General features: G+C 31.1%; 4 protein-coding genes across 4 annotated transcripts; 2 read left to right on the top strand and 2 right to left on the bottom strand.

Annotated features, from left to right (window-relative positions):
* Positions 1-370: 370 nt before the first annotated feature.
* On the top strand, positions 371-1110 carry LOC8271435. Its single transcript, XM_015716152.3, has one exon. It carries the CDS (start codon positions 600-602, stop codon positions 807-809), a length of 210 nt encoding a protein of 69 aa, XP_015571638.1. The 5' UTR covers positions 371-599; the 3' UTR covers positions 810-1110.
* A 565-nt stretch (positions 1111-1675) lies between these two features.
* Positions 1676-2315, bottom strand: LOC8271434. Its single transcript, XM_015716096.3, has one exon. It carries the CDS (start codon positions 2031-2033, stop codon positions 1821-1823), a length of 213 nt encoding a protein of 70 aa, XP_015571582.1. The 5' UTR covers positions 2034-2315; the 3' UTR covers positions 1676-1820.
* A 162-nt stretch (positions 2316-2477) lies between these two features.
* On the top strand, positions 2478-4909 carry LOC8271433. Its single transcript, XM_048375057.1, has one exon. The coding sequence runs from the start codon at positions 4179-4181 to the stop codon at positions 4386-4388; it is 210 nt and encodes a 69-aa protein (XP_048231014.1). The 5' UTR covers positions 2478-4178; the 3' UTR covers positions 4389-4909.
* Positions 4910-13862: 8953 nt separating this feature from the next.
* LOC8271432 lies at positions 13863-14585 on the bottom strand. Its single transcript, XM_002509451.4, has one exon. It carries the CDS (start codon positions 14520-14522, stop codon positions 14127-14129), a length of 396 nt encoding a protein of 131 aa, XP_002509497.1. The 5' UTR covers positions 14523-14585; the 3' UTR covers positions 13863-14126.
* Between the last annotated feature and the right edge of the window lie 11371 nt (positions 14586-25956).

Here is a 25956-nt window from a genome sequence, read left to right as displayed (position 1 = left end):
TATATATAAATATAATTATTAATTAATATTATTTTTATAATTAATTATAATTATATTAATTAATAATTCTAAAAAAGAAAAAAGAAATCTTACGATATTGAAGGTTTTTTATGAAAAGATTATGAATGATAAACTCTCGTTTAGATATTGCCAACTTTATTAATATTATTATATAATTAATTATTATTAAATTTTCATTGTATACATTATTATTTCAAGAAAAAGAAAAGAAAAATTAGAGCTCAAGGTTTTTAAATTGAAAAGATAACGTTACTGATGCACGGATGGGAATTAATTTTGTTGATTCTTTAATATTGTTTAGGAGATTACTGATTAGTGATAAAATAGTGTTAGATTCGCGTGCACCGCCTCTTTCCTAGTCAAGCGAAATACAAAAGAAAGACTTGCTGAGCGTGCATCTTTGTTATTACTACGAGGAAGCAAGTAGTTCCAATCGCCATAGTTACCCCAGCTGTCGCTACGCATTCTCTGCAACATCCTCTTCACTCCCTCATCTCTCTAAAGCTAACAATTACATTATAGTTCTGCACTTACTTCCCATTCAAAGAAAAAAGAAGAAGGACCGCCATATTAAATTAATGGCGGACTGGGGGCCAGTATTAATAGGAGTGGTGCTGTTTCTGCTGCTAACGCCTGGACTTTTGTTTCAGATACCTGGAAACAGCCGAACTCTGGAGTTTGGAAGCTTGAAGACTAACGGCAAAGCTATAGCAGTTCACACTCTTATCTTTTTCACTCTTTATGCTATTCTCATCTTGGCTGTTCATGTTCATATCTATGCTGGTTGATCTACCCGGTATGTTTATGCGATGGTGATAAGATGGTAGATCTATGTTCTGTTCTGCTCTCTCTCTCTCTCTGCTTTTTCTTTTCTTTTTCTATTATAGAAATATCAATCTTGGATTAAAAGGAGATGGGCTCTTTTGTCGTAGTTAGTTGATTATGGTTTTATGTTGTGAGCTGCTAATTCCATTCAATTAATTATACATATGAATGTGAAATATAAGAGCATAGATCTTTGATTTGAGAATAGAAACTTTCAGGTTGTGTGGCTCTTGGATTTGAACAAGATCAAGATTCATTTTTGAATGTGTGGTGTGTATGACTAGCTGCTATTTAATTATACATATGTCTCAAGCCTTGTTCACATGCTTAATTCGTGATTTTGTCTATATACTACGTTTCTAAGTTGATTTATGTCATTTTGACCTTGTAATGCAACTCTGCAGTCTGCAAAAGAGAATAAAAAAAGGAAGAAAAAGAAACAAAAATCGTGGATTAGTTTGTAAATCGTATCCATTGGTAAAACTGATTAAGGAGGTATTTGTTCTATTGCTCACCTCTGAAACCTGGACAATTACAAGGATTTAAAAAGAGAAAGGAAAAGGATTCAAAGGTAGCATTTAGCATTTCATTGGTTAATTGTCTATGAACATGAAACACCTCTAAAGTTTACATTTCAATATGTGCATTATATTTAGAGCCAGTTATGGCAGCAACAGTTAGCTAGGAGTGTAATGGGTGAGAAAGCCTGCTCCTCCCATCCTTTCTGTTAACCAAAAATAAAGAAAAGAAGAAAAAGAAAAAGAACGAACGCAAGATTGAGAAGTTGGAAATGAGGGACTTTACTTCTAAGAACTTTAAACATATGATATGCGAGTAGAAGTGATTGACTTTGCTTTCAGAATTCATAGCTTTGGACTTACAGAAGCGGCTAACATGCTGTCAGATCAAATCAGGGAAGACGAATAGAGAAAAAAGAAGAAAAATGGAAAAACCTGACAAGTTTTTGGAATGAATTAATTAACATGTATGTGAATACCAATAGCAACAATCAAAATGGTGACTATGCAAAAGTATATTACAGCATGAATCAAAATAGCAATCCCGCTTGTATTCATGTTCCCAAATTCTACAACCCTTGTTCTTGCTGGTAGCTGGAATAATAGCCCTGGTGACAATAGGATGAACAAAGCCACTGCTACAACAACTGGTCCCCAATCAGCACTCATCTTTTCTTTCTTTGATTTTCTATTTTTTTTTAACAACTTGGATTGAGATATGGGATTTTGAGATGGAATACTTCTTCAAGAATAGATAAGAAGGGGACAGTGATACAACATTCAAATATGTAGGCAAACGAATAGGGCTAATTTTCTTGGTGATTAAGGAGATGGGGATGCGAAACTTAGTGAGAAAGAAGGGGGTGTGGGTAGGTTTAGAAGAGAGGAAAGGTATGCCTCTATAGTGGGTTTTTCTTTATGAGTATGGAAAGAAAGAAGCCAACTTTTATTTCACTAACTTGTAATAATTGACCACTTGAAGGCTTCTTTTTGCTAGCTTTAGAGATTGATGAAGATGTAGACTTTATTAAAGAAATAACAAAAGAAAATAAAAGGGAAGTGGACAAGCTTATGCATGTGTAAAGGTCCTCTTAATTCTTGGCTAATAGTACAATTGCTTCTTGTCTTGTCTTATTGCATTGTTCAGCTTCTTTAGAAGCGCAATTAAACAACTGTATCCTTGATCATTAAGGAAGAAGAAGCATACTTCTCTTTTCTCCTGTTTTTGGGGTTTTAGTCTTTCTCTTTATGGTCAAAAAGACCTGAAACTAGAGTACAGATAACCCTCAGCAATAGGGGATTTTAATGGGCTCAGCTCAAGTAATTACATGGCTCAAAAATCATAGGAGCTTTTGCTTAAGGTTTTTTCTTCTTCTTTTTTTGTTTTCTGGTTCAGCCCACTTGACTATTTGTTTTTTATGGATGAAACTATAGATCTGTGTATTCAGACTGAGCTCGAGCCTAGATCACCAATTCGATCAGACTTGAACCAAATTTCAGTAGTCTCGTGAACATTCATTTCTCTGTATTTTTTAGTATCATGCAGAAAAGAATGATCGTGGGTAAATTCAATTAACAGATAAATATGGTGCTAAACATTACGTCTTACTATTTAACTACAAGCTATTAAGTATTGACCGGATTTAAACGAACTATAATTTAAGATCATTCATTATAATTACATGTTCATGCGAGATATTTGCTGCTAGAACTTTGGAGAAAAATATATATGGTGATTGAGAATTACATTTTATATTATCATCTTTGATGAACACAAATACATGACTCAGCTCACTCATTTAGTTCAAGAGGACCAATTCTCATAGTAATGCATAAATTAGTTCTTAAAATATTAATGTTGGATGATAAGGTTAATCAAGGATATAGATTTGGGCATAAAACAGAAACATTGAGTACTGAAGGAAATTTAAGTAACAGAACCTGATGTCACATTGTTATTTGGGATAGTAAAAGGAAGCTCTTTTTCTCTAGACAAGGGACTCGGTTTGACTGTCTGCACTTTGGTCGCATTTCCTTGGAGGCTTTGGTTGGAGTGCCTTTTCTTTTTCTAAGAACAGAAAAGCAAAGAAAACACCTATTCATATCTGAAAAATAACCTTCCATTTTCTGCTCCTATTCGTTTTTGTTTTGCCTGTTCCTATATATATATATATATATATAGGACACGCACCCACCTTCGTTATTTGCTCAAACAAGAAGCAACAAAGAGAGACTTAAAAGAAACAAATGGCCCACGTTGATAACTTGTTCCAGAGTGGTGCCCTGTATATGTATGCCACCTATAGCTTATGTACCACATGCAGAATTCTTATCTCGATAAAACTAATTAAGAAGGCCATACGAGTTTATGACATCAACTTCACAGTAAATGAGATGGCAGATGCCAGATGCATGAGGGATTAAAGGAAAGAAATGCAAACAAACGTTTTGAACTTACCTGAACATGCGATTAGAACTGCAAAAATCTACTGTATTTTATTTAGTCAGTAGAAAACAGCCGTCCACTAAAAAAAATTAAAAAAAGATTTGGAAATAGCGTGTTAGAATATACGCCGTCCGCTGTAGGAATTTAGCTATCAGACTACCGTTGATACCGATGCCCTCTTCCTTGCATATTTGCTTTGATCTTTAACCTATTCTTTGTCCTTAATTAGATTTTTTCAACTCGTCATCTTGTCCTTCTCCGACCATAAGTATGGAGCTCCGCATTTATTTTCAAAGTCCGGTTCGTGTCTGGTGCTGTGTGCAAGTAAGAGAAGAAAGGTGTAAGGAAGTTGGCAAGAAGAGCAGCGAATGGCGGATTGGGGTCCAGTGGTTATAGCTGTAGTTCTTTTTGTGGTGCTGTCGCCAGGGGTGTTGTTTCAGCTACCAGGAAATAGCAGAGTGGTTGAGTTCGCCAATCTGCAAACTAGTGGAGTTTCTGTGTTTGTCCATACCATCATATTTTTTGGCCTCATCACCATTTTTCTTATTGCCATTGGTGTACACATCACTACAGGATGACTGATGATATTCGGCCCGCTGTTTGTTTGTCATGATTCCTCTACTTAATTATTTGATCAGCTAGTCGTGTTTTTTTTCGGGTAGGTTTTTGTTTTCTGGATGTTGGTTAATTTAGCTGCACGTATTCACTTTCTGCTCTTCAATTTGCATTGATTGTATTATTTAGCCGCATCACATTAATTACTAGCAAGATTGCAGTGTACTGCTGAGTGGCTAAAGTTGACGATCAGTAATTTCTATCTGGTTTATTGATGTTCAGGAAGCATCTGAGTTGTTGGCTTGCTTTATTTAGAAGTGTTAGACTCACTTAAAGAAGGCAAGCAATTTCTTTTGTCCAAATCCAACATATCAATAAGAACCAAAACCTGACTACGAATTTTATTAATAGTATCCAAGTGAAAGAGAATCATGAGAACCAAAAACTGAAGATAAATTATATTTACTACTACTAGTATCCAAGTGCAAGAGATTCATAATTGAACCAACGAAAAGCCTTGAGAAGTTCGTATAAATTCAAACAGATTACGGGGACCTGTAGACTAGTGTTGCTCTCTCAGAGAAAAGTCAAAAGCTTTCTGCAGTCCTTCTAGAAATTGCAAGTGGAGGTGGTTTCAGGATTTTAAATGATAATGGAGCAGAGGTCTAAGAGTAACCCTGACTCCTCCTTATCCTCTGCTCCATTCTTCAACTAGAAACAATTTATGGTCTTTCAATATATAATTTGAGTATTTATCGTCAAGTGTCAATATAGGAAAAGAATTCCAGACTGACGAGTAGCTCAGAAGTTTTAGTACCAATAAGTTTTAGCTCAGTCATACTTATACTGAAATAATTCGAGTTTGATCCAGATTATAGCTAATTTATTAAAAGAAAAATTCTCTCAACTCGACTTCTCATTAATTTTACGCTTAATGGCTTATGAAACGACAGTATAACTTTTATGAGTTCATATAATGCACCAAGTATATAGACAAATAAATATCAACTATTTATTTAGATAATAACATTTTTAATAGATATTTTGGATAGTAGATTTCTTAATTATAGTCATATTTTTGAAATCAAACTAATTTAATTACTACGAAAAGACTATAAATGGACTCATGAAAAATCTTTCTTAGCTTAATCAGCCTTATTGCAAGTGGTACAAAGATGAAGTAAGAAATTTCCTAGGAAGAATGAGTTGATTGCTATAAACATGATTATACTTTTTTGTTTTTTTCTTCTTTTCATGAACGTTTTTGCAGTTGCAATGCAAGGGTTGGGAGAATAGAGATCAAAGCTGAGCTGACCAGTGACCAGAGCAAGTCTCTTGAGTCGATCGTAGGGGAGGAGAAGACTTCTGAAGATGCGCATTATAAGGCGTGAGGTTGAAGACTTTAGATTGATTGAAGATAGAGGAGTTGGTTGATCAGATCCTACCCGTGTTTGATACCCTGACCTGGACTTGTCCTTTTTGGAAAATAAGATCTATGTCGACGAGGAACATTATGCTTCGGTGATTGAGACGCCTGGAGCTCCGTTTGCTGTCTATTCCTCTACCTTTAGCTCGTCGACTGTTACTCCTCCCTCCCATCGGAGATAATTTGCCTTGATGGTCTTCCTACTGTAACTTTCTAATTAACAATTTTCTTTTATTTCTGTGATTTTTATAGGCAGGTATAATTGTACTGTTTCTCCATAAGTAGTCGGCAACTGTGTTATTGTGATTTAGTCACTTCCTAGGCAATTTTAGTCTCTTTTGCAATCGAGTCACTTTTAGGATACTTAGTGATATATTTGTTGTCTTTATGCGACTTAGTTGCTTCTAGACAACTTTGGTTTCTCTTTGCGATCGATAGGCTTTTTAAATAATTTTTTGATATATAGAGAGAATTTTTGGAAGAAAGGAATACAAAAAATAAGATTAGAAATAGAACCTCCCTCTTGCGAAACAAGCCATAGTGCCCTTGGAAAGCTCCAAATATTTTCATAGTATATAGGGACATTCCAGATTTCAGATTCTCTCTCCACTTCTCTTAACTTCACACAAATCACAAAGTCCAGAGATTGATTTAGAATTAGAAAAAGAGTTCCACTTTTGCAAAGAGGCACGTGAAGCAGTATGATAATCTGATTCAACAACAGTACTGAATGTACCTCTTTTTCTTAAGCATAGAATAAAATGATGCTGGCTTTCGCCTTTATGAATTATAATCAATTCTTGGACTCTTCTTCCGTATGCCTAAGACAGCCAGGAACTTGATTTGTTATATTAGATCTGAAATTGGCCTGTGCTCAAGTCCAAAAGAAAACAATACATTAAGCTTCAGCATGAAGTCCTAGGATTTTCCTTTTTACAAACGGCAATGTTGAAGACTGTAACCAGAAGATAGCTAGAAAGAGAGCCTCAGACACTGCACAGGCAGAAAAGCCTGTGCAGGGCTACTCATCACAGGCTGCAGGAAAAAAAGGGAGCAACCATCCCTGTGGCAGGGAATGGTCACTTCAACCTTCCCTAAACAAAAAGGAACATTGGACAGAGTTTACAAGGCAACTAGTATAGATTAGGCTACCGTTGCACTTCATGTATATATACTCACAGTCATCAAACAATGTAATCTTAGAATTTATAAATAAAAACACACTCTTCATTGATCACGGAAATTCATCATGGTATCAGAGCAGGTTTCAAACCTGTGAAGAATCAATCAAACATAAACCAACCTTTCTTTTTCTGCTCAGAACTAAAAAGTTCATAATGTCTCAAAACGACAGCAAACTAACCAGTGTAATTTTGAAAGGAAATCAAAATTACTTTGAATGGTCAAAATTTGCCTACATCGGCCTCAGTAGCAGGAGGAAACTTAGGTTTGTCACAGGAACAAAACCCAGACCCAAACCAGTGAGACCAGAGGCCCCGACCGAAGAAGAAGCAGAAAAAATTGAAGAATGGCAAACCAACAATCACATGGTAATGTCAATGTTAACCAACACCATGGAACCTCAAATATCAAGATTACGCATGTTGTTAGAGTCATCAAAGGCAATACGGACAAAAGTAAAAGGATTATACGGGCATCAACAAAACTTCGCACACATATTCAACCTTAAACAAGAACTTGCATAAATCACTCAAGGGACGAAAAGTGGCTCAGAATATGCCACAGAAATTCTTACCAGATGGGAAGAGCTTCAAAATTATCTTCCCCCGACAACAGATTCACAAGAAATTCAAAAAAGGACTGAGCAAGATCTAGTTTACACTTACCTGGAAGGATTGGACTCGAGCTACGAAAGCTTGAGATCGCAAATCCTCCTGTCGACCGAGCTTCCGAAAATAGATGCCGCAATTGCAATCATCCAGCGAAAAGAAACTCGCCGAAGCCTTATGAACACCTCTCTCTCACTCGAAACTGCCGACAACCGCGCTTGCTCCACTCGACGCCTCCCTACCCACGACGTGGCTCGGCCAAAGAGAGAACCAAGCAGCGTAGAACGGTGTGACCACTATAAAAAATAGGGTCATCACCGCGACGCCTACTGGTTTCTTCATCCCAAGCTAAAACCAAATCTTCGGGGATGGGAGAGAGGAGCGAGGAGAAAAGTGATCGGCTGAGGCTGCAGGTGAGAAGAGGTTAGGGGAGGCGGGGAGAGAAGAAGAAGGAGAAGGAAGAAAAAACCCTAATGGAAAGGGTATATGGGATCCGATTTTTCTTTCTCGACCCACCCGGTTCCGCCAACCCGGCCCGACCCGGTTCGTTCAACCCGACCCCACCCGGTTCTACCTCGACTCGACCCGGTCCATCTGCTCCGGCCCAACAACCCGACCCAGCAGTTTCCAACATACATCTCACCCATTTGATGTCCCAAATCCAAGCCATGGACCAACAGCAGTCAAATAGGTCAGGTTCGGTATCTCACTCTTCTTTAAAAACTGTAAATTTTTATCAAAATGATCAATGGATAATTGATTCCGGAGCCACCGATCACGTGTCCTGGAATCCAATGAATCTGCAAAATCTTGCACCCATTGCTGATTCCCAACATGTGACGGTCGCCAATGGAAATAAGGCCACTATTTATGGCCAAGGCACCACCATGCTACTTAATAAACAATTGCATAATGTATTATTATTACTTGATTTTAAATCCAATTTATTATCTGTTGCCAAATTAACTCGTGATTTAAATTGCAATGTTATTTTCTCACCATCGTCAGTGCAATTTCAGGATCGAGTAACAGGGAAGACAATTGGTGAAGGGCGACAAAAAAAAGGGCTGTATTATCTTATCAACCCAACCAGCTAATGCCTCACAGCCTCTCCCACTGTCAATCAAGGCATGTTGATGCATTGGCGGTTTAGGCATCCATCTGATTCTGTCTTAAATAAATTATTTTGTTATAAATTGAATTCTAGTTGCTGTGATGTGTGCAAATTTTCAAAACATACTCGCTTACCTTTTCCTTTATCTTCCTCTGTCTCTACCAAACCGTTTGAATTAATCCATTCTGATGTTTGGGGACCTGCCCCTGTTGAAACTTATAATCACTACAGATATTTTATCACATTCATTGATGACTATTCCCGCACTACTTGGGTTTTTTTACTTAAAGGAAAAAATGAGGTTTTCACTTACTTTCAAGAATTTTTTCATTTTATTCAAAATCAGTATGATACCAACATTAAAATCTTCCGGTCAGATAATGGTACTGAGTATGTCAACAAATATTTTTCTGATTTTTTTAAACAAAAGGGTATTTTGCATCAAACCATGTGCATTAACACCCCTGAGCAAAATGGAGTTTCTGAATGAAAAAATCGCCATCTTCTTGAAGTTACTAGGACTTTGCTCTTTCATAATCATGTCCCTAATATCTATTGGTCCGATGCCATTCTCACTGCTACTTACCTAATTAATCGTTTACCAAGCGTCACCTTATAGAATCTAAGTCCATTAGAAATTCTGAAAGGACGCAAAATAGAATTAGGGCACATCCGAGTCTTTGGCTGCGTTTGTTATGTCCATGTCAAACGCTACCATAAGTTTGACAAAGTTCCGTTAAAATCATTTTCTTAGGGTATTCCTCACAAAAAAAGGGGTACAAATGCTACGACCCCTCCACTCACAAGACTTATGTATTTCGCGATATCTCCTTTAAAGAAAATGACTCCAACTATCCTCAGATTCCTTCTACACACACTCATGGGCCACACACTCCTTTATTTCTGCACAACTTTGTTTCTTCTGATTACAGCTAACCGAATCAGGATGCTCCCCCCGAAGGGGACTCAGAACCAAATATTCCCTCAAGTGCAATTCCTTCAGGGGAGAAAGTGACAACACCGAGAATTTAGAAGATGGATCTGAAGCTACTCAAGAAGAAATTGCCTTGAGACGATCCACTTGACAGACTCGCCCTCCCGTAAAACTTTGAGACTATGTGTCTCACCAGGTATCGTATCCAATCCAACACTTCATCACATATGATCACATCTCAAACACATAACGGGCCTACCTAAGCAATATTACAGCTCACACCGAACCCACATCCTTTTATGAAGCCAACACCGACCCAAAATGGTGTCAGGCCATGAAAGAAGAACTTCAAGCCCTAGAAAAAAATAACACATGGGACATAGTGCCTCTACCACCAACCAAAAAAACCGTAGGGTGCAAATGGGTATACAAGATAAAATATAAGTGTAATGGGACAATTGAGAGGCACAAAGCTAGGTTAGTAGCCAGGGGATTCACTCAAACATATGGAGTTGATTACCAAGAAACTTTTGCCCCCGTTGCCAAAATGAACACCGTTCGAATTCTATTATCTGTTGCTACTAACCTAGGGTGGAACCTTTTTCAAATGGACGTAAAGAATGCATTCCTTCAAGGAAACCTAGTAGAAGAAGTTTACATGACTCTTCCCCCCAGCCATAAATCTTCATCGGATTCCTCTCTGGTATGTAAACTAAGAAAGGAAATTTACGGATTAAAATAGTCTCCACGAGCATGGTATGCCAAACTGAGCCTCTTTCTTTTGAATATTAATTTCAGTAAAAGCACCTCTGATTCCTCTATGTTTGTCAAGCATGCACACTCACATACTATTGTTGTCCTTGTATATGTTGATGACATCATAATAACAGGAAATGATGACCAAGAAATTGAAAAGGTCAAGCAAAGTCTAAAAAGAGAATTCGATATCAAAGACTTAGGTCAACTGTCATATTTTCTCGGAATAGAAATGGCCAAGTCAGACAAAGGACTGGTCCTATCTCAAAGGAAGTATGTCCTTTACCTACTAAAGGAGACAGGGAAACTGGGAGTCAAGCCAGCCAACACTCCAATGGAAACCAATGTCAGACTTAATTTAAAAGATGGTGAGCCTGTCTCAGACATAGGCCAATATCAGCGTCTGGTAGGAAAGTTAATTTATCTAACCGTCACAAGGCCTGATATTGTATACGCTATGAGTATGGTAAGCCAATTCATGCACGCACCCCGTACTAGTCACTCAGAAGCTATCGACAGGATACTTAGATATCTCAAGGGCACCCCAGGACAAGGAATCTGGATGAAGAAAAACAACACTAACACCATAGTTGGCTTCTTTGATGCAGATTGAGCAGGAAGCTGTGATAGGAAATCAACCACAGGTTTTTGCACCTTCGTAGGAGAAAACTTGGTGACTTGGAAAAGCAAGAAACAAAATGTTGTGGCAAGGTCAAGTGCAGAAGCTGAGTATCGAGCCATGGCCTCTATAGCCAGTGAGCTTATCTGGATCAAGCAAGTACTCTAGGACTTAAAGATTGAATGTAAAGGATCTATGAAGATGTACTGCGACAATCAGGCAGCACGTCACATTGCATCCAATCCAGTGTTTCATGAACGTACAAAGCACATTGAAGTGGATTGTCACTTCATCAGAGAAAAAGTATAATCAAGGGAAATTGAAACACCATTCGTGAGAAGCTAAGATCAGTTGGCCGATATCTTTACAAAAGCCCTCAACAAAAATAGTCACAAAATCATTCTCAGCAAAATGGGTTCGATTAACCTCTACGAACCCATCTTGAGGGGGAGTGTTGAAGACTGTAACGGAAGAGCAGTGGAAAGAGAGCCTCGGGAAAGCCTGCGAGCTACTCATCACAGGCTGCAGGAAAAAAAGGAAGCAACCATCCCTGTGGCAGGGAATAGTCACTTCTACCTTCCCTAAACAGAAAGGAACGTTGGATAGAGTTTACAAGGCAACCAGTATAGATTAGGCTACCGTTGCACTTCATGTATATATACTTACAATCATCAAACAATGTAATCTTAGAATTTATAAATAAAAACACACTCTTCATTGATCATAGAAATTCATCAGGCAAACATCAGTAAATATTAGGGGTTTGTATTAAATTCTTAATCTCAGAAAGACACCCAAAGTGGGTTTCTCACGAAGTAAAATATGATTAAGGTAGCTTGGTCAATATCTTAGGCAAATTATGTGTTTTTCAATTAATCATCAATACTTCTAATAGTTAGCTGCTTAGAGGAAATACATACCTCTACTACGTGCATCCAACAAAACTTCAAAGAGGCAAGTTTGGATCTTCTAAACCGATATTTAGAGGTGATTTTTAATACACAAATCAAAACATTAAAACATTAAAAGTTTTCATATTAACATGGTTATTGAATCCGTTCCGTTCCAACTGGAATGGTCAAAATATTTCATTTTATTAAAAAAAAAAATGGAACTTAATATCTTTTATTCTGTATCGGCCAAAATCTCTGACCAGAACGATCAAGATTAGACTGAAATGGTCATTCTGGCCGAGATTAACAAGATAGTCCGAGATAAAATGACTTTATAAAAAGTATTATATCATTGAATTGAATTAAATAGTTCGACAATATTTAACTCGATAAAATCTTTTCTTTTTCTATCGATAAAAACAAATTAAATCTAAAATTTTTAAAAAATAAAAATCTAAAATCATGTATATTAATTTCTTTATCTTTATCTATCATCTCATCTTGTGCTCTACAATAGCCATGCATTCTTTTTACTAATTCATTAAAATATTTTTTTGATTTAATTTATATTATTTAGTAATAACAACTCAAGATTTATGTAATTTGATTTTCATAATTTTATACCACAAGATAAATTTTGTATTTTAGTCTATTGTATTATTAAAAAGAATTTTATTATTGTAATTTTGTAATAATGAAAAGTTTTATGTTTGCTTGTTGCTTTCTAATATGTTATTTAATTAGATTATGAGTAATAATTTTGTAGTGTTGTATTTTAATGGTCCAAAATTATAAATATATTATAACAAGATATTTCGGTACCGGAGTATTTCGGCATTCTGTTTCGGATTATATATATATATTTCGTTCTAATGATAAATCTGGAAAACAGCGGGAATGAAATTTATAACTTTGATATTTAATACATAAAGAAAATAAATTGTTAGTAAAATTAAGAAAAATAATAAAATGTTTTAAGACAGTATATCCAAAAAAGGAAATTTGCAATTAGAACATTCATATGGTCAATTAGGAAAATAAAAATTCAAATTAGATATATAATTTGTCTCTTAGACCTGCTTGGTCCGACCTTTTAAGAGTTTATTAATTATAGGCCATTTTTAAAAATAACATTTATTGAAACTAACCTAATAAATTCGATTTGAAATAACAATATATAATAAAATAGGTGAAATTTCTTCACTCGTTCATCCTTAATTAATGTTATTTGGAACTCTTAGAGATATAAAATTATTGTTAGAGATTCATCTAGCAACTTCAACCAACTTGTTATTAAAGCATCTATAATTAAGAAGTCGAGAGTTCAATCATTGCTTTTTTTATATTATTAATTAAATATTTAAGCATAAGCTATAGTGGATATATATTTATTTATATTTTAGCCCGTCAAGGCTCGTGTATGGAGTTGTTTGTTTCTGCTTGCATATTACATAACCATTGATTATAAATACTTTTAACTTCTAAGATTTAGATTGAATTTTTTATTTAATACATATTTATATGTATAAAATTTGATTATACTAAATGGAACAGATGTAATAATATATTAATAAAAAGGCATAATTGGTAATATAACGTGTAAAACGAGAGGACTTTGATAATTTATTGATTAATACATTTGTAAGAAATTATTGTTTTATAAAGGAGGTGCAATTTGTTTAGTAAATAGTATATAGAGCAGCTTAACAAATTTTATCAATAAGAACGGACATTTAAGTTAAGGATAATTTATGTCATTGACGCTCCAAGTACATAATAAATTGAGTGTAAGAAATCATATATTTTTAATTGTAAATCAAAACTTTAATGTCGAGTAATTAAAGCTGGCCAAACTTAAGCTTAGTTTTAAGAAAAATCCAAGCCCCCGGCTAAGCCCGACCTGGGTTTTTAAGGGTGATAAAGGCATATTATTAAGAATTAGACATAAATGTATAATAGAATCAATTTCGGTAAGCATAGTTCATTTTTGTGAGAAAGTTCAAATACAGAATGAATAGTTAAGATAAAATTCTCATGAGTACTTCATTAAGCAATGCAAACGTATGCATTAATCTAAGATCTAGCCCTAATCCTACAGAGATTTTTAATTAACAATAAATGTAACACACACCTCTCTTCAGAAATGATACTATATTTATTACTATAAAGTATCATGATCACTTGCTGCAGGACAGGCTATCTGTATTTTTATAATAATAATAATAATCGTTATTTCTTATCTTCAAATTTCACCCGTTCTGAGTTGCTTCGTTCAAGCTTGAAACGCTCTTGAACAGAAGAGATATAAGTAGCAGTTCTGACATCTACACTCTCATCCACAGAAATCCCATAGAGCTTATCCAATTGGCTTAATAACTTATCGGCGCGGTTGTTCTCAGCAGCAGCAGGTACTACAAATGAGACCTTCTGCTTCGGCGGAGCAATAATATAGTCCTGATGATGATGGTGATGATGAACAACGTTATAAGTACTGGATGATTGACTAGGCTTAATAACCTTGCTGCTGTACTGATTAACATTAGTAGTGGTCGGCTTGGGCGATCGATAGAATGGCATCAGCTTGCCCTTCATGAAACCTACTCTGCGCTTGCGGTTGGACTCCATGCTAGCTAGAAAGTTTTAGTCACTGAAATTGTTGAATGGGTGATTATTTTCATCGGATATGGTGGCCTTTATATAGGACAAGTTATTCTTGTACGTATGTGAGCATTCTATTGAGGTAATACAGAGATAGACATGAGAATACTAGCTAGTTGTGGTCCCTGTAGGTAGCCTGTATTCTAAAATATCTTGAAAGCATATCTATAATCTAATTTTATAATTATAAATCCTGGGACTAAATTATGGGTAAGATACAAAATAACCAATTACTATTTGAATACTTTAAATAAATAATGCTTTTTAAGATATGGATAACAGAAAACTCCTGTCTTTATATGATTCCATAATCATTAATGTAATGCCAAAACAAACTCGAGTTCTCTTAATATCTTTCTTCCCCCCAAAGATTAGCACCTTCCTACACACTTTGTCAAGGGGAATTTGTGTCCAACAGACAAAGTATACCATTATCAGTTAGGCATGCAATAAAGAATAATTAATTTTAAGATGTTTCTGTATTAACATTTTCCCATTATCTAGATATTTTTTCTTCTAAAGAAAAGATGCGAATCAAGCTGCTTTCACTTGCAAATCAAATTAGGGACATGGGGATAAATTAAAAATGCAATAATACTGCTTTAGAAGATGCAATTTTCTTTTTTGGCATTTCAAAGTTTTCTAATATCGTAACGAGTTTTTTTTTTTTTTTTCTATTATAACTGGTAGATTCTATTAGAGATATATAAACTAGTTTTTGGATCTCAACCAATAATTTAGATTTTTAAATGGAGTAATTATTTTTATTATAGTATCATAACATCTAATTTAAATGTATAAAGTTCGATCATTGATCATCTTTATATATTTCTTATAAGGTAAAATTGTGATTTAGGTGTAATCATTTTTTAATAGAATTAAATATAAAATTCTATTTAAGTTATATATATATATATATATATATATATATATATATATATATATATATATATATATATATTTCGTTACGTTAGTCTATAGATCTTTCTGTTAAAAAGCAGCAAATCAAAAATCACGAACAGTTTTTGATACTTTTAACTTAGACTACAAATTGGATAGAGGCAAGAAGAATAATAATCTTAATTGTAGGTTTCTCTTTTTTTTTTTTCTTTTTCTTTTTTCTGTTTCCTTTTTACTTTTCAGTACTGCTTCAGGTAGCCATGAGGATGAGGTAAGAATTAATGGGTAATGCATCTTCAAGATCCACTTGTGCATTAAGTGGCTGTAATGGAAAAGTATCCTTCAACCAATATCATAGATCATAGATGAATGTAACTAACTAGTGAAACAATGGCAATGTTTGTTGTGTAGTTTATGCTCAAGGCATATTCCAACAACAGGAGTACTATAACATGAGTTCTTGAAATTTTACCTTTTGTGTAATGAATAATTTTGCTATGTGTATGTGTATAGAATTCCCCAATTATATATCAGAATTTGGAAAGTGCAAATTGTTGGTCTAGTAGACAATTAAAAAGAAAAAATAACCTTTCGTTCATGGGTGGGACTAGATAAGATTAATGTCTTTTTCACCCCTTTCCTTGTCCCACTCAAAGCATTTGCGACTTGTAGAAGAAGAACTTTTCCAAAACCAGGAAAAAGGATACTGTTAACCAATAGCAAAATTAATACAATTATAAGAGATTAAGAGAGACGATACTAAGATTCTGCATTTTACCTTTAATTTCCACTAAGCCTTTTGGCAGTGTGTAAAACATTTCGCACCAAAAGTTTGAAAATCGGAGAAAATTTTGAATTCGAAAAAACTCCTGTTTATTTCTTTGGCTGGTTTCGAAGTGTCATAGGCTCCACATATGGATGATACTTCACTAAATAATTCTCCCTTTTAACACAGAAAATTAGATTATAATGCACCCTTTAGCACAGGATTGAGAATAAGTCCATAAGATGGTTCTTTGACCCATTGAATGGTATCAAAGTAAGTGCAGTAGTCTTTTTGTATATGTGATGGATCAAGCTACGGTTAAGGATACTGTAATACTACTGATGCAATGCAAGTTGGGCTCGGTTTGCTTTAATCAGACATGTACAACACAGCCATAAAGTTTATCAAGTTTGCTGAATAGTCATGGGGAAGATATTCCGCCTGATTTTCATCTCTCTTTATCCATCCACCACTGATTTCCATTTTCTGCTTCGATTCCTGTTGCTTCTTCGCAAGTTTTGATTACTCAATCTGAAGCTGTATTTTTCCTACTATGCCATTTTTATTCTTTTATGAAGTCTGAAGAGTTTCCTGAACTAATTTTAGTATACGAAGAGAACTCTTAGTCATCCGTACTAATAAAATAAATTAGTGTAATAAATCATTATAAGTAAAATTAGAAGTGATGGCAGACAATCTATAAGCAATAATTATTTAATTAGTCGTTGTGTGTAGAATTTCTCGTAATGTATTGCACCCTTTGATTACTAACCTTTATTTACATACAAAAGCTGATAAAAAGAAAGTTTAAAATTTGAACTTAACCTTTAATTAAGTGTCAATAAGAGACAAAGTTGTGCATCGGAATGAAAATACTGCAGTAAGTGCAAGATCTCATCTGAGTCAGAGAATATTATTGTGGATCAAAAAGTTCATTTGCTTTTTATCCAAATTGGTAGATTCAGGATTAGATGTACAGAACTGTATTCCACAAATATTATGAGAAAGTGGAGCAAGTTTTTTGTCTTCTTTTTTATCTTAAATCTCTAAAGAAATTCTCTCTACTTATAATGCATTGGCTCAACATTTTCTTGTTTTTGCAAAAGAAAATTCTATTGACCCCACAGATCTTTCCACGAAGGACCCTATTCACTTTTGGCATTCTAACAGCTGATAGAATACTGACATAGGAATTGGATTTGACAAAATAAAGTGAAGCCATATTCTCTATCTCCAAAAGTAGTTTTGTTGCATTAACAATTTTATAGAATTTAACATTAAAGATTGATGTTGCAGGTGCAATTTGTAGTGAAATTCGATGTAAATATTATAATAGTAGCAAGGAGCCATGAAAGAGTTATTTGACAATCTCAATCTCGCACTAGATTGTCAGCAAAAAGAGTTCCAAGAGTTTCTATTGATCACCTATAAACTGCATATATATATATATACATATAATCCTAATATGTCATTCAATAAGGATTGAATAATATAGTAATTTCCTAATTAAATTATCTTATGTGAAACAAAATAAAAAAGAAAACAAACAAAAAATAATATCAAAAATTGTTGACTTAAAATTCACAAATCTTAAGTTAAAACAAAAATTCTCTAATAAATAGATATCTCATTCAATCAAATTTTTATCTTATTGAAGTTTTTAACAACTCTATATACATATCTAACTCTATATAATAATTAGTATTAGTTAAATAAAATTATTAATATAATTAGAATACTTTATTAACGTGTTTGAACTATTGATGTAATCAAAATAACTAAAAAGTGCATATGGTAATTCATATCAGGCATGCTATTGAAAATATAACAAATAAATTATAATATTAAAATAAAAATAAAAATAACTATAAACATAAATAAAATCAATTAATTAAGAAAATAATATAAAAAGTGGACGGCCAAACTGATATGCTTTTGAAAATTAGATTAAAGGAATAAATGAAAAATAATAATTTATATTTACATTTACAAATAAATAAAAATATTTGAGTATGATTTATATTCAAACTTGCAAATATATTAAATTATTATGGTAATGAAAAAACTTTAAGATTTTTCTCTAATGATAATATGATTTTTTTAATGAAAATTTCATATCTCTAAAAGTTAGTTTGAGAAAAATATCAAGTTGAATGCTTTTTGAAAATTCAGGTTTTAAGACAATGAATCAACTTCTAAAGACCTTGAAATACATTATTTTGGATTAAATCTATATTTTATCTCCCGACCTTAATGTCAAATGATTTATGTGTCGCAACATATGATATTATTTAATTATTAAATGAGTTCCATTATAATTATAATTATCTAAAATTATATATACATATATTTATCTAAAAAGTTAATTATTTTAATTATAGTATAATGAGGTCGATGTTTGATAGTGTAAAAGAAGTCATTTGTTATGTATGTTATTTGATTCTTTTATTCACGTCCAATTATTTGAATGATTTTAAAATGGGGTAATATGGCAATTTAGTTCTAGTTTAAGCAATTTCATATTTTCTTTTAATTTAAAATCTTTTATCTTAATAATAGATCTTTTTATTTAAAAAGATATTTCTAGCTTGTTTTTTTATACAAATTGAAATTAATTTTTCTTTAAGAATATATCTCTTCAGCATTATTATTATTGCAGCTTGAAAAAAATGAATTCTCATGCAAATAACATAAAAAGTAATTGAAACACTATTTTAATAATGTACAATCTACATAATTTCTAATATGTAAATACCTCATGTAAGTTCTACTAATATTAAATATCCGTGAATAGAGATACAATTGTGCATATGCATTATAGTTGAGTTGTTGATATGTGAAAAGAAAATGAATCAATTTTAAAATTTCTCAATCAATAGAAATATCTTAAAAAGAAATATGAATTTGACAAGAGGTTGTTTAATGAATCATTCAATTTAAATATGTTCTTCAATTTATGATGATTTTAAATTTACGGAGCTAGATATGTGCCATCTTGATATCAACTACATTATAATAGTAAGAAAACTATTTATCTTTTATTATTGATTATGAGAAGAGTGAATAGTGTATCATTAATGAACATGCTATAAATAAATTTTGAAAAGAATGTATAAAATAGATAATTTCAAGCAATGGTATAAGGGAATACTTACTAAAGCTATAGTTTTAATATTCACTATTTACTGTATTACAGAGTAGCTCCTAATTAAAATATTAATTTAATAGATTATAATCTTTTAGCTTATTTCATGCATTTTTCTATTAATTTTCTAAAAGAAGCAACTTAGCAACACAATTTGTAAAATAATTAAGAATTTGACTGTTATTATTATAAAATTAGTATAAAAATAATAATTAGTCTAAGTAAATATTCTTTAATATTCGAATTAATGCATACAAAAATTTACATAAAAAATTAATAATAATGAATTCAACTATTAAAACTTAGTATATATAAATATGAATACTTTTATATATTATAGAGATTATAGGTATTCATACAAAAGAGTAGACTGAAAGCCTCTCTCTGTTTAGGATGTTACTATCCAAAAAAAGATCTATAGATAACTGCTGAGAATTCATATTTATCCATTGGTTTGGGTGGTTTCTTGAATCAGTCTATATCACTGTAAGTGTATGTCGTGGAATTGCAGTAGCCTAGCAAAATATCTGAGTGGAAATATTCAATGAATTCAACGCCCTGCAATTTCTTTTCTTTATAATATGCAGAATAATGACATTAATTAATTAATTGCCCTACTATAGAAGTAGAGCCTAAATGTTTCACATTTTTTGAATTAGATATGATTAACATTTATCCCATCTTTTTAATAATTATTAGTTTTTTTTATTCACATGCGATACACATCAAATTTAATTATTGAACTTATTATATTAAATTAAAAAAAGTAAAATAATTATTACATTTAGAATTATAAACACTAATTCTAAATTAGACTAATTTATCTAAAATTCTAAAGCAATAATTAAATTGGTTTATTATTATTAATTAATACTTTACAAATAAATTTTATTAATATTTATTCTAAACCAATTAATATATTGAACCCTCGTCTTTCTTTTAATTTTCTTCAGCTTAGAATATTTTAATATATTTTAGAATTCTTCACTATATTTTAGTTTTTAGTAATAATAAGGTGTTATAAAATAACTATAGTTTGTAATAGCTAAGACTAATAACTATATCCTTAGGAGTCATTTGGATTGAGGAATCTTAAACGAAAGGTTTTATAAAATTTATGAATTTATCTTAAATTCATTGTTTCATAAGAAAATAAGTGGTATAAATTTAAAAAAAAAAATTATCCTTTAAAATTCCTTATTTTTTTAGGTTTTAGTTTCTTACATATGATGTGAAAAATTACAAAATCTATCATTTCAAAAAAAAAAATGATAGATTATTATGATACTTTTTTTATTTCAATTTTATCTTTAATATATTTATATTATTTCAAAATTATTTGTAACTGTAAATAAATCTATTGTTTTTATGCTAATCCAAATGATGAAAATTTTAAAATTTATAGATTTTAAATTCATTAATTTTAAATTCATAAAGTTGCATAAATCCAGATATCCATCAACCCAAACAAGGCTTTAGTCCTTTATTATCTTTTTTATTAAGTTATATTCCCTCTAATCCATACTAAGGAGGGTATATTCAATCAGAACTTTTAAAGTCTTCAAAAATTAAGAGATATTCAATTACATTTTTTATAAAGTCTTTAAAAGTAAGCTAGTATTTAAAAAGTCATTGACTTTTATAAATATTGACTTTTACATATTTTTAATGACTTTTTATGCATTATTATGAATAAAGATTCTCAACATTTCTCTTTCACTTTTCTTCAACATTTCAATAGATTTATTTAAAAAAAAATATCATTTTTCTCCTTTTCAAATTCTCCTGCAATATCGCCTTCCTTTCTCTTTGCTATATTCTCCATTTTCAAAAATATAAGAAATTATATGAGACTTTAGAAGTTAAAAACTATTTACAAATAATATTTTCTTGTACTTACACATACAAAAGATTAATTAAAAGCTTTTATTTAATTTTAAAGGACCTGTATAAAAAATATGAATTTTAAATAAAAGATTTAATGAATTATTTTGAGCAAACAACCCCACCATATATAGACTTCTAGGTTTTATTAGATTATTTGGATAATTTTTTCTGTTGGTAAGCGTAATTGTCGGTTTAAGCATTTATCAAATAACTAGCAAGTGTGATTATTATTGGTTTAAGTATTTATCAAATAAGTAATAAATAAAATATAATTAGAATGACATGAATTTGGTAGTTTAATTTGAGATAAATTGTAATATGATAATTTCTTTTTTTTTTTAAATCATTCTCTTGACAAAAGAAATAGTTCATGTTGTGAGATAAAAAAATTTAAAATTAGTATGAATTTAATACAACAATGAAATGAAGTCCGTTACTTATATATGGAGTTCCATATAACATTATGTGGAATAATATTAAAGTAAACATAAGAAAAATAACAGAAAAAAAAAGAATTGTAAAATGATTAAATTTATTTTTAAAGAATTAAATAATAGATAAATAATAGTCTATGAAAATCAATAAAAGTCTATCAATGTCTCTAAAAGTATTTTTAAGTAAAATTTGTGAAAGTCATTCATAAAATCATAACTTTATGTGTAAGTCATTGAAAATTAGAAACCTTTAAAAGTAATTCATTTAAAAAAGTCTATAAAAATTTTAGTTAAATACACCCTCCTAATTGTCACTTTTTACTAATTCACATGAATTAAGAAAACATTTAATAGATTTACTTATAATGAAAAATTAGCTAAATTATCTTTCTATATATATTGCAAATTTTATTATACTTATTACAATATAAGGATAAAATATGAAAAAAAAATTAAGGTTATATAAAAGTGACAGATAATTAAAAAAAATTATTTAAAAAATAAACAATTAGTATGAGATAGAAGGAATATTAAATTTATAAAAGACTAAATTGATCAATCTTAATAACACTATAATCATAAGGAGCTTTAGTAAATTTATCACTCTCTCTTTGCATTATACATGTTATAATAAATAAGAAATACAAGCATTTATGCCCCTAACATTTAGTACGATGAATAAATTAGTTCTTAAACTATTTTTGGATGCAGATATATACATAAAACGAAAAATTTGCATTTACTTTGTACCCCTCATTAATTAAGGGAGCAAACAGAGATAACATTGGTAATACTATTTTTTTTGGAAATTTACAAGAATGTCTAAAAGTAAGAGCTGCTAACTTTTATACCACCGTCTCCAAAATCTTACAAAAATATGTTCCAAAGCCAAGAAACTTATTTGCATACTACCTATGCAAAAACAGATGTGTTTTGTTCAAAAACAACATATCTAAAAGCCAAAAAAATCGTAGCAACTTATTCAAATAAAATCGAACACACTAAAATCTAAAGAATTCTAAAATAATCTAAAATAAACAATCGCAATTTCGACAATAATCTGCAATAAATAATAGAAAATGAGAGAACAGAGAGTTGAAAACAGATAATCCAATCTCATCCATCTATCTTTTTGATTAGTTGTTGTTTAAAAAAATACCTTAAAATCCTTTAAAACAAGTATATTATATGATTTATTTAACTATTTACATGTAGAATAAGATGATTAAAGAATTTAAGTTTTCATATGAAGGTAAGTAAGTAATCAAAACTTATCTATAGAGAACCCAAAAAATTATATATAATGAATATACAGAAGTATATTATAAGTATATCTTTTGAAATTTTACAAAAATAGGTTCAAATTCATATGTTATAGATATATATCCTATAAAGTACTTGTATTGACTATTATATTGATATAAATAAAAAATAAAGAATAAATCAATAATAGAGTATAAAAATTAGTTAAAAATAAAATATAAAATAAGCTTTAAAATTTATAAATGAGTATATAATGAGTATATATTAGGAGAAAAAAGTATACTATAAATATATAGAGGCAGGTAATAAGTATCTATTATAAAATTATAGGAAATTAATATTTAAATAATTTTTATTCATATATATATTGTATAAAATTTATATATTGAGAATTAGTGAGTATATGCAGGTATACAATATGTATATACTTACAATAAGCATATAAAAAAAAAATTAAAAGTAAACAATAAAAGGTATATAATGAGTATATAACTAGTATATTTCAAATATATTATACTGCGACTATTACTGATTATGAAAAAATCTTTTATATTTTTTCTCATATACAAACATTGCAATAATATTTATTTTTCTTCATCACAACGGACATCGGGAAGAAAATATCATATACATAAACTTTGATGTAAAGGGTATTCTATTACCAAATAACAATTTTAAAAGTGTACAGTAAATACTGTATACTGTAGAACGAGAATTTTTTTTCTTACCCATTAGACCTAAATCTATAAATTAAATCTCTAATAATTTATGAATTAGAATGAAATTTTTTTCTTAGAGAAAATGATAATTAAATATGAACCATAACAACCCACACAAAAACAGAAAATGAAACTCTTAAAATCACTTGCATGAAGTATTGAATCACTGAAGATGAAGGAATAATGAGAAGTTAGATAGAGATTGAAAGAGAAAAAAAAAAAAAATAGAAGAAAATGTTGAGAAAATCGCAGAATCAAAAACTAAAAGTAAAAAATGGTGTGAGAGAGAAGTAGAAGTAGTGAAGGAAACGGTTAGAGACAAAAAAATAATAAAACCTAGCTCAAAAATGTAAATGTAAAAAAAAAAAAAATAGAAAGCATAAAAAAGAATGCAGCGAATAAATATAAAAGAAAAAGAAATAGCGTGTACGGTCTAATTTCCTTTATTTTTTTCTACCAATAGAAATGATAATTCATTTCAAATCAAGAGTCCAATATGGGGAGAGCTTAATACAAGCTTAAATAATGGGAAAGCCTGAAAAGGCAAGATATAAAATTAGGTCCAATAACAAACCCAGTGGCTAACCCTAACACTGTACAAATCTAACAGAAAATGGAACAAGATCTACACTTGTGGCTGCATTCTTGGTAGCTAGAGCTCCAGCGCCGTTCGATACCGGTGCCATAATGCACCACCACTCTCTGCTTCAGGCGTCACCACCAATGATTGACTCAATGTCGATGCTAAATGGATTCTTCCAACAAATAAATGTACCAAGCATCTAAGGGAGGCTCCATCCAAAACCTTAAAACCAGATCCCAGATCCATACTGAGGACTATCAAGGCAAGGATCTCTTGAGAAAGAAGAAACCATATCCATCAAAGGAATGACCAAAAGACATAATAAATCTGTAGATTTACAATGCAGAAAAGAGAGAGAATAGAGTCTCCCAACTAATACGCGGCAAAAGAGAGGATATGTAGTCCTTCAACTAACACTAAGTAAAAGTAACATTTAAAATTTATTAGAGAAAGCTCATAGAAACATAAAAAGTATTAAAGGGAAAGGGTTATTTTCCGGCCAAAAGGCCAGAGAAAAATCCCGTGCTCGGCTATGGAGCTTCTTTTCCATTGAAGTTTCCTCCCATATGTACGAAAATCTCAATCTTTGGGAATCTGATAGAGTTTGTGAGATTACTGTTACTGTGATTGCAGTGGTTTTGAGCATCAATATCTTTCTCTTATTCCTCCTTTACTTTTGAAGTAAATATATATTTTCTAATAATAATTAGATGTTCCTCCTCTAGCTTAATCTATAAGCGAAGGTATATTTTTAGAAAAAATAAGTATACTCTATAACTGCACACAATTTTTAATAGAAAATAAATATTTTTTTTTCTAGGTTTGATGTATGTTGACACCTATATATCGAACTGATAAACGATTGATATATATTCAATAATTTTAAATAAATGAATATGTGTTAATCATCTAATATCAAAATATAAAATATTTATATATATGTGTCACTCTAATGTAGATATAAATAAAAAAAATTTCATTTCTTAATATTTATACTAGTTGCATCCGGTTGAAATAATGTTCTTTGTATGCATGATTTTTTGGAACACACCAAAATAAGATATAAAAATAGATTGATATAATCCTCAAACTATACGAGTAATCTTCTCGCCTGCTATGTAGATCTTATACTACCCTTCATAACTAAAAATCTATAACCCAATTACAACAAAAATATTATTTGGTTAATTTATGTCTGTTTGAACGATTTCTTTAATAAGAATCAATTAAACCCTTCAAAATGACAAAAATTTCTACTTAATAACAGTCCAAATTCGTTTAGGAGAACAGTGGTTCGGTCAAGCGAGGATTTTGTACTTCTAGTCGAATTTGGTTTCCAATATGAAGATAATCTAAGGAATTAATATTACAATGAAAAATAGGAATACTTTCTCTGTATAAGGATTGACCCATCAGTAGTTTATAAATTTCATTTTATTTGTTCTATTTCTCTTCATCACCTAAAAATTTCATTTCATTGTCAAAATATAAATGCAAAATCTAATATCTTTTTTAGTCTTTATCTATAAACCTCTCAATGGTCATAGACATATATTTCAGACAAATAAAATTTATAATTATGAGAAAATTATAATTTAATAGAGATTTAAGTACTAAATTTTTTTCTTTAGATTTAATTTTTAATCTTATTGGTGAAAGAAATGATAGTAATCAGAGATAAAATACGTAAATATTTTGTGATAT

Source organism: Ricinus communis, chromosome 5 (assembly GCF_019578655.1).
Source record: "Ricinus communis isolate WT05 ecotype wild-type chromosome 5, ASM1957865v1, whole genome shotgun sequence".
Classification (NCBI taxonomy): Eukaryota; Viridiplantae; Streptophyta; class Magnoliopsida; order Malpighiales; family Euphorbiaceae; genus Ricinus; species Ricinus communis.
The sequence above is the reverse complement of the archived record's forward strand: the minus strand, read 5'-3'. Positions and strand labels throughout refer to the sequence as shown.